General features: G+C 42.1%; 2 protein-coding genes across 2 annotated transcripts in view; both read left to right on the top strand.

The window, feature by feature from the left end:
* The window catches only part of LOC110016721 (ubiquitin-conjugating enzyme E2 E2), a 138,203-nt gene that overhangs the window by 38,846 nt on the left and 85,923 nt on the right, over nucleotides 1–13,434 (top strand). The window lies entirely within an intron of this gene.
* On the top strand, nucleotides 11,544–12,287 carry LOC111948994. The gene is made up of 2 exons (XM_023964622.1): nucleotides 11,544–12,136; nucleotides 12,211–12,287. Exons 1-2 carry the CDS (start codon nucleotides 11,548–11,550, stop codon nucleotides 12,234–12,236), a joined length of 615 nt encoding a protein of 204 aa, XP_023820390.1. The 5' UTR covers nucleotides 11,544–11,547; the 3' UTR covers nucleotides 12,237–12,287.

The following is a 13,434-nucleotide window of genomic DNA, read 5'->3' as shown; positions in this document are numbered from 1 at the left end:
TATAAGAGTTCGCCCACAATTGGTAGAAAAGTAGAATGATTGGCTAGAATTCTACAGCAAAACTGAATAGAATGCAAGTGTCTGAAACAAAGCGCTGAAATCCGTACCAGTATAACTGTATGTGCTGCTACCGGTACCAACTTAGCACCCATCCCTAGTTGGGGCAGGGAGTTGGAATTGCCTTCCTGGGGTCCTGCACAGTATCGTTGCTGCGTCTAGCACTTTTTCTGGACTGAGATGTCAGACGTTTTTTCCAAAGATCTGCTTCAGCCACTTCTCCAGTTTAGGGGTTACTGCCTCGAGTGCTCCAATTACCACAAGCACCACTGTCACCTACACCTTTCAAGCTTTCTCCAGTTTATGCCTTTGTCCCTGGTATTTCTCCAATTTCTCATGTTTCTATCTTAGTTTGATCAGAGGACACTGCATGAAAGGGGAAGGGAGGATGAGCACTACAATGGAGGTAAAAATTATTTGGGAAAGATATAACTTCCTGTCAGAGAAAGGCCTCCTCTCCCCCCATCATCCCTCACCATCTAGATTAATGTTTTTCAACCCCATTGGTCGGAAATCTCAGTGCCATCTGTTTTGATCGTGGTATTCTTGACAGCTGCTCTGATGGTAGATCACATAGCGTGTTAGAGGCTTCAATACCTCTCTCCTCCGCCCGCTCCAGTGATGATTTGCCTTGCTTGCAGATTTTCCTCAATATGCAGCACTTTGTGGGATGGCATGCGTCGTCTGATGAATGGGGAAGACCCTTCGCCCCTGCAGCTGCCTCTCAACTCAAGTCATGAAAGCTGCATAAAGCTGCAGGAAAATCTGCTGGTTGTAAACATCTCAGTTGCTTTTCAATTTCTCTAATCGCCAAGCAACTTGTGAAAAAAACACCACAGACTAAAAAAACTACAGCCACTTGGCTCACTTTTCCAGCTCTTTACCCAGAGACTGTAAAGCTTAAAGGTTGGACACTTTTCCTTAGAATTGTTCCAAGCAAGAAACACAATTCCAGATTTGCTCAACCTGAACAATTAGAGCTGACCCTCATTCCCAGAGCATTCCTGGGGGTTTGGCGCTGCAGTACAGCCTGGCACTGGTGCTGCCGACGGAGAGGGTTTAAAAGTGTCGGTATTGCAGGGGTTTCCATCACCTCAGCTGGTTACAGCACAGAGAAACACCCATATGGAATCCATATGTATGAGCAGCGTTACTCTGAATAGGTTGGAGGTGGTCGTGGCCAGTTTTAACTTTATAGGAACAAAAGCTTTGATGCTGCAGCTTCAGCTTTAACAGCACAGCTGCCAGAAATCCATCGGAAAGCCCGTTCTTGTATCTCATGAGGAACACAGACAAGCTAACAATGACCTCAGACTTTGTCAGTATTGTATGTCAAATTCAACATGTAAGCTGTGTTTCAATGCAGGACATGGAAGGGTACATTCTTTTGACTGTAGAACATGGGTTGCCTTTGAAGCTAAAGTTGCTTAAACTTATCAAACTTGGTATAGTCTGGGGTAGTTGGGTGTAAACGTGTTTACTTTTTAGCAGCGTTTCTCATGAGAGCGACTGCAGCACATGATGCTTCCAGTCAGTAATTTTCATGATCATGCAGTCTGACTGTTAGAAATGAGGAAATAGACACAGTTTGTGTGGACGTCGTACAGGCACTTAGGTATTACCTGACACCCTGTGCGTGCAGCATTCGTGCATGTTCAGTAAGTAGCCACCTTACTAACTGCTAGAGTGTAGCGCAGGGACACTGCGTAAGCATCACCCGTACGTCGTAAGTGTGTATAAATGAGATTAGCCTTAAGAAGACTGAACAACATACCTACAGCACAACAATCATGCAGTCAAACATGGGCCCACCAGGCTTCCCCCTCTGTTGGAATTTTGAAAAATACCCAGCGCTCGAGGGCAAGGACCAGAACCAGCTCCTCAGGGACACCGACCCTACCAGACTCGGATGGGATGTGATCCCCGAATCATGGCCTGGCCAGAGAACTCAGGGATCTCTCTCCCTGCTAGGAGAGAGGGGATATTTTTGTGAATGGATGTTTTTATTAGTTTGTTTAAGAAAATCAGAGATCGGTTTTTACAAATTATTCTTCCTTCTTTTATAATCTGAAGCGAACTGTAACAAGCACAAACTACCACAAAGAAATTGAAATGATGCAGTTATCCTCTTGTTTTATGAAAGGACAAACAAGTTCACAAAGGAAAATAAACGTTTAAGTGAAAAGTTTTCCTGCAGTACAGCTGGAAATTTAGAATGACATCTGGGGTTGTGGTTCCAGTATCTCACAATAAGGCCCGGGTTTTCACTCTCCCCTTTTTGTTCTTCATGCTAAAGTTTCCTCACAGCGCTCTGGCTTCACTCACAGTCCAACATTATGCTTCATGACTTCATTGGCTTAAACTGGTTTCAATATTTAATTAGCTTTTAATTCCAAATGGGCCCTTAAGCAAGTCTGACTTTTGTCACTTGTTCTGGATGCATAAACCGTCTTTTCTTGCTCTCATGACTGTTAGTGACCACAGTCGCATCCCCAGCGGCTCTCATGTGGGAAACACATCTCCATCACGTGACAGAGATCCCCTCCCAGCAGCACTCACCGATTTTTGTGCAGAAAGTCCTGAGCAGACTCCACTCTGATGAAACACACAGATACATGGAGCGCCTGCTTCCTCTCAGATTTCAAAGCCTGATATGAGTCACAAATTTCCGCTCCGTGCCACATCTGTTCCTGTCCCATCATATTTTACCACACACTGTCCCTTTATCTTCTGACAGCCTTTAATTTCCAATTCATCATTATTATGCGTTTGTGTGAACAGCTTCCAGACATTATTCAAATGAGAGCGTTGGCGAATCGCATCCTCCTTCGGGCTCAAACCCAGTGACAATGAACTCTGAAGACAAACTGGGACTGATTCCCTGGATGTGATTGTCTGGGAAATTGTGGTTTGGAGGAAACATGGCCACCATCTGCAAGCGCGTGAAGGCAGATTGTGTGTGTTTTCATCGGCTCATGCATGCATGTGTTTGTGTGCAGGTGTTGGTAGTGGTCATGCACACGGATCGGTGTGGCAGACTGATCGGCAGAGAGGCAGGCCTGACGATGGCGTTCATTACATGCATCAGTGCGCACACAGAGCTCCGACACAGCCATCACTCTCACACACAAACACACACAGTGTGTGGATCCTGCAAACAGGATAACCTTCCTGTGATCCCGCCTGTCTCACAAACCAACATGAGCTTTGGGGAGAAAAACCAGCGGGAAATAAAGACAAATCCCTGTAGACCTGCACAACAATTTGTGCAAAACTTTCAAATACTGTGCAAATCCAAACATTTTTAGTATATAGCTAGAGCTGTAGATAATGACTTGGGTCTGATTCAATTTTCCAGTCAAGATCAACGATTCACTGATCAAACCTCGGATCTTAGAATTTAATACATTATGTCTGAATGGTTGCCATGTTTGTGTCTCAAGAAAAGTCAGACGGCTGGATCCAAATGCAGCAGGTTTGTTAGCCCAGCTAAAAGTCCACAAAGCTAAATCAGGGTCCGGCAGGGAGGGGTCAATAATGAGCATGGGAGATTCAGAGAGGAAGCTAGAGTAGTCAGGATCCAGGCGAGATTCGGGGCAGGCGGCAAGCAAACTGAGTCAGAGACAAAACAGGCTCAGGAAATCAGAAGATCACGTCTGGATATGACGCTCAGTAATGCATGCAGAGTGGCACAAACAATACCTCACACAGAGAGGCTCTGTGCAGTGCTTAGGTAGACTGAGTGATTGCAAATGAGAGTCAGGTGTGTGGCATCCAGAAACTTGGGGGATGCTGGGAGAAATAGTAACAAAACAAAAAACACAAAGTTTTTGAAAGAAAGAAATGGTTTTTATCACTTTAAACAACGTCACGCTCAAACGTTTTTCTGTCAACTTCCTGGTTGACTTCAGCAGTAAACAGTGTTCTTTTTAACCCTTGTGCTATCTTAGATGACCCCATCCTTACATTGACGTGTTCTGCCTACCATGACAAAGGTGGATAAAGGTGGAGAGGATTTCATGTAAGATCACTAAACATTGAAGAAAAAAGGTTCAGCGCACTGTCTAGTGGGTCTAGATGACCCAACTCCCAACGTTAAAGTGCCTAGGATAGCACAAGGGTTAAAAACACACTTTAGACAGTCACATGACGTCACATCATTAATCACTACATTTTTATAATCTTCTTGATTTCCTATTCATTATATATTTTAATAAAATTCTCGACTACTACGAACATATTTCACTAAACTGAACTTCTGTGTACAAGAAAAACTATGAAAATGACAACCTTCACCGACACTTTAAAGATTTATTAACTCCTGGTTTCTTTATTTTAATTATTTAAAAACTAACAATTAAGTTTCTTTTTGTACTTTGAAGAGACAAAACAAACCATGATTGTGTACTTTGTGTACACAAACTTTCTTTCTTTTTTTAAATCTTTTTTTAAGACTTGTAAACACCAACATGTTTTTCTCCAGAAGTAGAAAGAACCTTTAATGTCATTTTTTTATTCATTTACATCCTTGACTCGGAAAGTCTGCATCTCTGCCTTCATTGTGTAACCCGTGACTGTGTAGGCAGCAGGGAATTTATCTGCTCTCCATTACTGCTCGCCTCCATTCCAGCAGATTCAGGTCAAGGAACTTGACAAACGACATGCTGTGTCTCAGCGACCCTCTGATCCAATCAGCACAGAACACATAGACTAAATTGCAGGCTAGATAATATTGCTTGCAGACTTATCATTAATTACTGCCATTCTATCAATATCTAATTATACTGGCTGTCTGGATGAGCAAGAAGGAAGATGAACCCTATACTGGAAGTCTTTAAATTGGCAATAGAGCCACCAACCCGTGACACTGTCCATCTGAAAGCAGCTGTTACTGGACCAGGTCGTTACGACTCAGAATGGCAGCAGATTTCATTTTAGCTGTTTAATCAGCGGCTATTTGACTCACAGGATGCAAAGTGAGTGCAATTTATTTCCATTAACTTCCTGGCGGGGAGGATAAAAAGACGGCAGCGGCTGATTGAAAAACACCACCTTAAAATGAACCCTTGCATTCTCACCTCATAGTGTCATTTTATTTTCATGGATTTTGTAATAACATGACCCATTTAAACTAATCAACAAGGTTTGTTTTCCAGTTTGCTGGTGCAAAACTTTGCTTTTCTGCTGGAAACAAAAGGAGATTCAACATGTGCCATTAACCCTTCCTTAAAAGAATTTCTTCTATTTTTCCAAAATTACTAGAATTTCTTATGGTTTCTTCTTTTTTTTTCTGTCCCGAATTCCTTTTTTTTTTCTTTTTTCTTTTAGAGGTTTTTCTTTACCGAGAATGAGGGCAGGGATGACCGGTTTAGTTAAGTCTGTTTAGTTTTCTTCAGCCATTACCTATTGAATGCTATGACTTTATTATACAGTTACCGGCATGAAGCCCATTGAGACGACTATGGTTGTAATATTGGGCTATATTAGTAAAGTTTAATTAAATTGAAAGTCAATGTTTGTAGAAAAGTTGAGTCAATTAAAAGAAATGTAATCTTTGACCCACCGTGTTGTTGTTCTTTGAACTACCGTAACTCCTCAACCGTTAACACAATTATTGTAATCCCAACAGATTCTGTCTGGAGCGGGGAAAAGCAGCTTTGTGTTACTATCCAGCACTTTATAGTAGTAAAGAGGTTATCCCATTGACTTGAACTGACTAATTTTGATGAAGAGAAAAGCAGCTTTGGGTCAATGTGCAACACTTACCGAAAAATTTTGCATTTTGGGCCAAATCAGTTTTTCTCAGCTTCAGAATCAGTTGGAATAATAAATCATTACATGCACAGTTTAAGAGTTAGTGCAGTTCAAAAAGTGTGTGTTATGTCACGTCTCTGGTTCAGTAATAAGGTATAAACCCTTTAAAATCGGAGTTTTCGCCGGCAACAGCAAAATAACACACACTCTTCAAACTATCATAACTCCCCAACCGTATTCTATCAGGTTTTTCCCCTTTAGAATCAACTGTAAACTGAGTGTCACACTGTATTTAGAGGTTGTTTTTTGTAGCTGACCTGTTGATGTCATATCTGTTGGCCTCAGACCAAACTAAATAATGAGACACTGCAGTCTGCAACCATAGAATCAACACCTTTAAAATCTTCCATTGATTTTCCAAAATGAAATCTTTAATGATCCAAATATCACACACTTGCAAACTGAAGCAAACAATAGTTGCATTATCCTTGTCTACTCTTTGGACCTGATATACGGAATGTTTGTAATGTAAAAATTTGGGCAAATTCGATAGGTTCAGTGCACTTGATTTACTAACATCATTTCAGCTGTTAAACAAAAAAAATCGTTGTCATTTCGTTGATCAAATTTTCTATTGAAGGAGTGTAAAACATGGACCTTTCTAGGACATGCAAAAACTTTGTAGGATCTGGTGCAAAAGGAGCAAACTATCACACACGGCAGGATTCATAAAATGTAAAGCAGTATGGCAGCCATAGTTTTGAGTCTTTTGTCTATTGAAATGCTGACACAACTTCATGCACAAACGCTGCAGAAACCTTTTTGAGGGAGAGGCTTAGACACCGCGACAGGCGTCATAGACGCCGCATCTTTTCTGCTCGGGTGAATGTTTTTGAAATGCCAGACGTTTAATGCCTATCTAGCATGAAAGTCTTTAAGCTTCTGGATGGGTTTAGGGTGGATCTGAGATAAGTCATGGAAAGGAAAGCTGACAATAATTTTGTCTCTGGGCTTTCTCCTTTTTGACAAAGTCACATTTCTACCTAGGAGGTTTCTTTTGTGGACTATCCTCTCTTCTCCTCAATCTGTCCTGCGTTCCTCCTTCTCTTCAAGCTTCAGCTGCTTTGTTCTGGGCAGCTGACATTGATCTGGGCCATTTCTGCCAAATGTGTGCTTCAAAGGCCTGAGTATCCTATCATAGCACTCATGTCACAGGAAAACCTCAGTGTAGATGTCAGACCATCTTTGAGTGCTGAAATCTGTTTCATGTGTTCCAGCAGAACACTGGTCCTTGAACTCCTCAACTCTACATTGCATTGATTTGTCATGCTCTGTAGCCCACACTACAACCTTATTTAAGGGGCCAGTCTATTCATAAGCCTTTTATAGTAAACCATATCCATACATCTGATAATATATTACCTTTGGCACACAAAATAACCCTTTGTGTTGAATGAAATGTGATTTCTGAGGCACTGCCCATGACGTCGCTCGGCAGCGAGTCTGGGTCTCGCCCACAATATCCAAACTTTAGCAAAGATGGATGTTTAGATTGTGTAAATAAAAGGAAAGCGTTCAGCTGATCACCGCTAGCTCCATGGAGAAAGTGGGTGTGTCTTTTAGCCTAGGGGTGGAGCTGGCACTGCAGACTTTTCCTGGAAGGGGCTGTTCTCGTCAGTTCGTGAGAACCCGCTCGTTTTCGTGGGTTGGGAGGGGCTGGTACAGGGGCTGGTTTGCACGGTAGAGACCCTCTACCATGCAATGTTGTTTACATAATTCTAAGCTGATTATCTACAAACAAGCGAACAGAGGCTTTTGTGTGCGCTTTAACTAGGTCCTTAGTACATTTTGGTCTCGTTTTATTTTAGGCTTCTCTTTTTGTGGGAGTTGTAATCAGCTCCTCCCACAAATGTTAGATCACGACCCGATTTCTCAAGTTATCGGATTGTGCAAGTACAAAGATAGAGACAGAATATTTGGATGTCTTTTATCCGATTACAACAGCTTAGGTATAGTCATATGCACCCAAACAGGTCTGTAGAGGGTCGTAGATAGGAGCAGCCAATTTGAGGCCCATCTTAAGAGGAGCACAGGTGTGTCTAGCAGTTTCTTTGATAGTCATTGAAAAAAGAATGCACGATTGTCGTGTGTGTGGTAAGTGTAGTGTGAAGTGTTCAAACGGCAAATGTATGTTGCATGCACTTATGATGTACGAGTGACGCTGTTGTCTTCGCCTCTTCTTGGCTCATTGCACAGATTTGTGGGGGACAAAAAAAATGACAAATCCGTACGACACGCCTGTGTCTCACCTACTTCATCCTTACTTATCCTCTTGCATTGTAGAAGTGTTCACTACGACCTGTCGCCTGCAGCATGCCCGTAGAAAAATGTGCACAAACATTTTATCTCTACAGGCTCACTGAGCAGTCTATGACCTTGATATTATGTGCTGGACACCTGATTGGTCTTTAAGGTTTGCAGATTTTTCACCTATAGACAGCCATTATCCACCCATAAGGACGCTCCTTTCTGATGCATCCACTTGCAAACATCTGGGTCTTTGTTTTTCTTGTCTGAGCTGGTATCTGGATCAAAACTGTACAGCAAGAAAGCTCCAATATTGCTCGCCAGTTTTGTTGCACCGCCAATGTTATGTTGGGTGGGGGCTATATAAACTAGCAGGAGAGCGTGTAAATAGATGGGTGACGGGAAATGGGGGTGGATTTCCTCTGAGCCAAAGTTCCTGCTCACGACACAAATTTCTAATTAACACTGCAGAGAATAAGAACACATCAAAAACACATCAATAGATGATCGGAGTGGGACTTTGAGAGTTTGTAGAAAGGCTGAGAAGTGTCTATAGATGTTTTTATAATGTATTTTTTAAGGTTTTTGAAGTAATGCTTTCTGGTAAAAGTAGGAATCAAAGTTAAGTCCCAGTCTCAAACTTTTTTTAAACGGATGACGTCCAGATGCCACGACTCAACTTCAAGGCAACACCAGGTTAATGAGACCCTTCATTGATAAGTTCACTATTTGTTTCACTTGTACTCCTTTTTTTTATTTTACATTGAAAAAAATATTTTGATTGGGGGGATAAACAAATGTCTCCTGCTTGGTGACTTCATTTGAAGTTTAAAGTTTTGTTTTTTTAATAATACCATGAGCATTCTTTACATTTTAAATAATATAGAAGCAGTTTGTGTACCAAAAAATACTCTCATGTTTCTTTTAAAGGAAAACCAAATCCTGTACTTCCAATATTGCTTTATCTAAGAAAAGATTGATACAATTTTTAAGTATTCAAAAGTCTTACTTTCGTGACTTTTGTGTTTTAATGTTTTTTAGTGTAATCTTGGAATACACTAACTAAAATGTTCAACATTCCTGAAACTGGTTCAGTTTGCTTCTACTCTCTGCTCAGGAGATTTCCGATGTCAATGAGGTTATTTTATGGCCTCATAAAATCAAAGTACAAATGAAAAAATGCTCCCCTTTCCATTATACTTAACATATAATTAGTAATAAATAAAAGTCTTTACATTTTAAAGCAGTGAGGAACAAAGTAGAGTTGAAAGGTCTCGGCAGATAAAAGTTTGGACCAGTTACAAAAATCTCATTAAGGTTTTAATCAGCGTACTCTGAGCAGAGACACGGCGCTTTAATAGAGCAGACTGGTTATGTCGGCAGTCGGATCACCGCTGCATTAATGTGCTTTCCTCCAGAGGACAGTGCAGCTGTCCTTGAGTAAAGCACTTAAGTGCTTTTGCTGAGTAAAGGCTGAGGGGTCGAAGAAGAAGGACTGCAGATGGATTGACGGCCTTTGAGGTCCAACTTACACCTGAGTGAAAGAATGGAAGACAAACTAATGCAAGCTACACAGAGAGCTATTGATCACAGCGCTCAGAATAAACTTTCTCTCCTTGTGGGTGCCGCCCATTAATGGCGTCAACCTAGAGTCGGCCTCGGCAGTGTGTCTCTTTCTTCCACGAAAACAAACAACATTCAAGCTTGAGCAAAGATGGGTGTTGGTTTTGTGTAAATAAACGGAAAGCGTTCAGCCGATTACCGCTAGCTCCACGGAGAAGGTGTGTGTGTGTGTGTTAGCCTGGGGGCGGAGCTGGCAGTGTAAACTCTTCTTAGATGGGGCTGTTCCTCACTTTGTGACATCACAATGTAATAACCCACTGGTTTCTGTGGATCGGGAGGGGCTGGTGCTCAGAGAGCAGGTTATTTAAAGGAATGCTCAGAAATGCATGAACGGATCAAAATACCGCTTTAGGGTTGTTTTTCGTGAGGAATGATTATATTACACTTTAAAACGTTGATTTTGCATGATATAAACCCTTTAAGGGCAACACAAGTCCTGGCCAAAGAGAACTCGGACAAAATCCCATATTTTGTTTCAGATTTACAGTGTTAACAGACAGATGCTAAAAACTCCAGACAGAAACAGTTGGTTGCTCAGATTTTCCTGGGAAACTTTCTGATGAATGAACAATAGACCAAAGGCCTGTACACACCGGGACGAATATTCGCCAGCGTTTTTCAACACGTTTTTTGTGTTCACATCCAGGCGATTTTCGCTGCTGATGAGCCGAGTGAACATGCAATTTCATTCCCTGACATTAGATGGCGCTTAATGTAAAACAGAAATACTCCTGTACACAAGGTGGCGCTGCACAACTTTACGCTTCTTAAAGTCGCTTTTCACTCAGAAGAAGAGAGCAAGTATTTACGCGTGTGGTGGCTGCCTACACTGCCACCCCATCAGGGCAGTAATATCCTGCACCACACCCTACATATCTGTTCACTTTATTTTTGCATATACCTTTGGATTTCTTTTTCAAACATAACACACACATTTGATAACATTTATTAGCATGCTTCAGTTTACTTTTTTATAATTTGATGGTTTGTTTGAGTTACCAGTGCTAAGGGGAACCATTGTTGCTGCTGCTGCCATCTGCTGCTGGAAAATCAAGTCAGGCCTGACACAAGAATGCATCCCAGTCAGCAGAGGCCTTATATTCAGCAGGCAGCTAATTGGACTGAACCATCGCCCAGTGGACAAGGAACTCTTTCTGTGTTTCTTTACTTTAGTTTCTATTTTGATCTTTATTTTTATTCATTTGTGTATGTTAAGTTACTATAGGTTGGACTTTAGTTTAGTTTGTTTGTATTTTGTCTTAGTCATTTTAAGTTCCCCCTTGTGTGTCTAGTTGGTTTGATCAGCCACTATATATGTTCCCTTGTGTTTCCAATGAGAAAGGTCAGTTTAATTATGTTGGTTTGTCTGTTCAGTTGTCCTCTGTTACATTTAAAAACTTGAGTTAATTTTGTTACTTTGACCTCTTTTAAGGGCCCATTTTTGCCCATCTACACCTTTGTAAAATAAATTAGAAAATTTTTGATAAAACTATTTTGCTGTCCTTGTCTTTTACTGCTCGGTCCACCACATAATGGTGTCAGAAGTGGGATCAGCAGTTTAAGGACAGTTTTTTTTTTTTTTTTTTTTTTTTTTCCCTCTTCCCCCCGGCAATCCCCTGAAATTTTTTTTTGTGAGCCATGCAACGAGGAGGAAGGACTACAAGAACACGCATTGAACATAAAGACTACAGCACTGCCAACATGGACAATGGAGAAGAGGAGGAGGCTGGAGCTTCAGGAGCTGGTACAGGTACCGAGGGTGAAGAGCCAACATTACAACATCTCACTAGTATTCTCCAGGCCTTCATGGGACAACAGGAAGCCAGAGAAATGAGACTCCAGGAGGAAGCAAAGCAGCAGGAACACAGGCTAAAAGGCCTGCAGCATCAGTTCCAACTTTTGCAGATGGAGGTGCAGGCCCGGACGTCACCTGTTCCTGATTACACCTCATCAGCCCCTGATCCAACAGAGGAGTCTGGTTCAGATGATCGGCTGCCAGAGGCCGTACATCAGACAGCAGGGGCACAGCAAGTAACCACTCACCCTCGCTTCTCTATGGATCCCAGGTTAGAAAAGCTAACAGAAAACGATGACATTGAACATTTCCTAATAACTTTTGAACGCATAGCAACAGCGTGCAAGTGGGTGGAGTCAGACTGGGTTTTCCGCCTCATCCCACTGCTCACTGGTAAGGCCAGAAGTGCCTATGTTAACATGGATGTCGATGATTCTTTGAACTATGAAAAAGTTAAAACTGCAATCTTGCATAAATATGACATCAGCCCTGAGTCTTACCGACAGAGATTTCGTTCCTTGGAAGTGGGCCCCGACGAAAGTCCCAAGGAGCTTTATGCCCGTCTCAAAGAACTCTATGATAAGTGGATTCAACCCAGAGGTAAAACGGTAAAAGAAATTGGTGAGATAATCATTATGGAACAATACTTAAGAATGATGTCTCCTGAGCTTCAGGTCTGGATAAAAGAACATGGGCCTAAATCAGCAGCTGAAGCCGCAACACTGGCAGAGGTGTTTGTGGCTGCTCGCAAGAAAAATGTACCATGGAGCAACCTGCAATGGAAGGGTATAAAAGACTCACGCAGGCCAACAGCCCCACAACACCACCACCACAGAATGGCTCCAGGTGCACCGAGAATGCCTGTGCATGACGATCAGATGAGTAAACCAGCAAAATCTTCCAATAACCCACCAATCTGCTATTTGTGTGGGCAGGAAGGACATATTAAACCCCTTTGCCCAAGAAATTCAGCCAAGCTCACTCAAATGTGTTTTGTTCCGTATCAGAGCCATGCTTTGGAAAGTCGAGCTAACCAGCCTATTAAAATGACCACTGTTAAAGTGAATGGGAAATGTTTCAATGCACTGATTGACACTGGCAGTACACAGACTTTAATTCATCGACAACATGTACCAGTCAACCTTGTTTCCACTCAAGAGACAGTTTCCATCTGCTGTGTACATGGTGATAAAAGACTTTATCCTACAGCTGATCTCTACTTGGAAATTCAAGGACAGATGTATCTTCTGAAAGTAGGAGTTGTTGAGGACCTTCCTTTCCCAGTTGTTTTGGGTCATGACCTGCCAGTTCTTTATGACCTGTTGGACACAAGAGGAAGTGCTGTTGCGGTTACGAGAGCTCAAGCTAAAAATACAGATGAGAATCTGCCACTTCTCTGCGCTTTACCTTTCTATGATGCTGAGCTTGAGACAAAACCCGGGAAGTCTCGCAAAACACGTAGTCAGAAAAGGCAAGAGAAATTTAAACGCGCTATGGTAGATCCGCCCGTTGAAGCAACTCCAGAAGTGGGTTTAGGGTTCAAGTTGCCATCTAACATTGTTGAAATGCAACAAAATGATCCAACTTTGTCGTCTTGTTTTGTAAAAGCAGCAGAAATGGCTGAGGAGTCGAAGAGGGAGTATCTGGTGGAGAATGGAGTTCTTTATCACCAGCAAGGTAAAGTGAAGCAACTGGTGGTTCCTCTGTTGGTTCGAGATGTAGTACTCAGCCTAGGCCACACCATACCTTGGGCTGGCCACCTAGGGAAGCAAAAAACAACTGCACGTGTGATGAAACACTTCTACTGGCCTGGCTTACGTACAGACATCCAACATTACTGTCAGAGTTGCCCTCAGTGCCAGAAAACCTCACTGAAATGTACCACCAAAGCTCCACTC

This window comes from Oryzias latipes, chromosome 16, assembly GCF_002234675.1.
Source record: "Oryzias latipes chromosome 16, ASM223467v1".
NCBI lineage: Eukaryota > Metazoa > Chordata > Actinopteri > Beloniformes > Adrianichthyidae > Oryzias > Oryzias latipes.
Note: the sequence above shows the minus strand (reverse complement) of the source record. Positions and strands in the feature narration are given on the sequence as shown.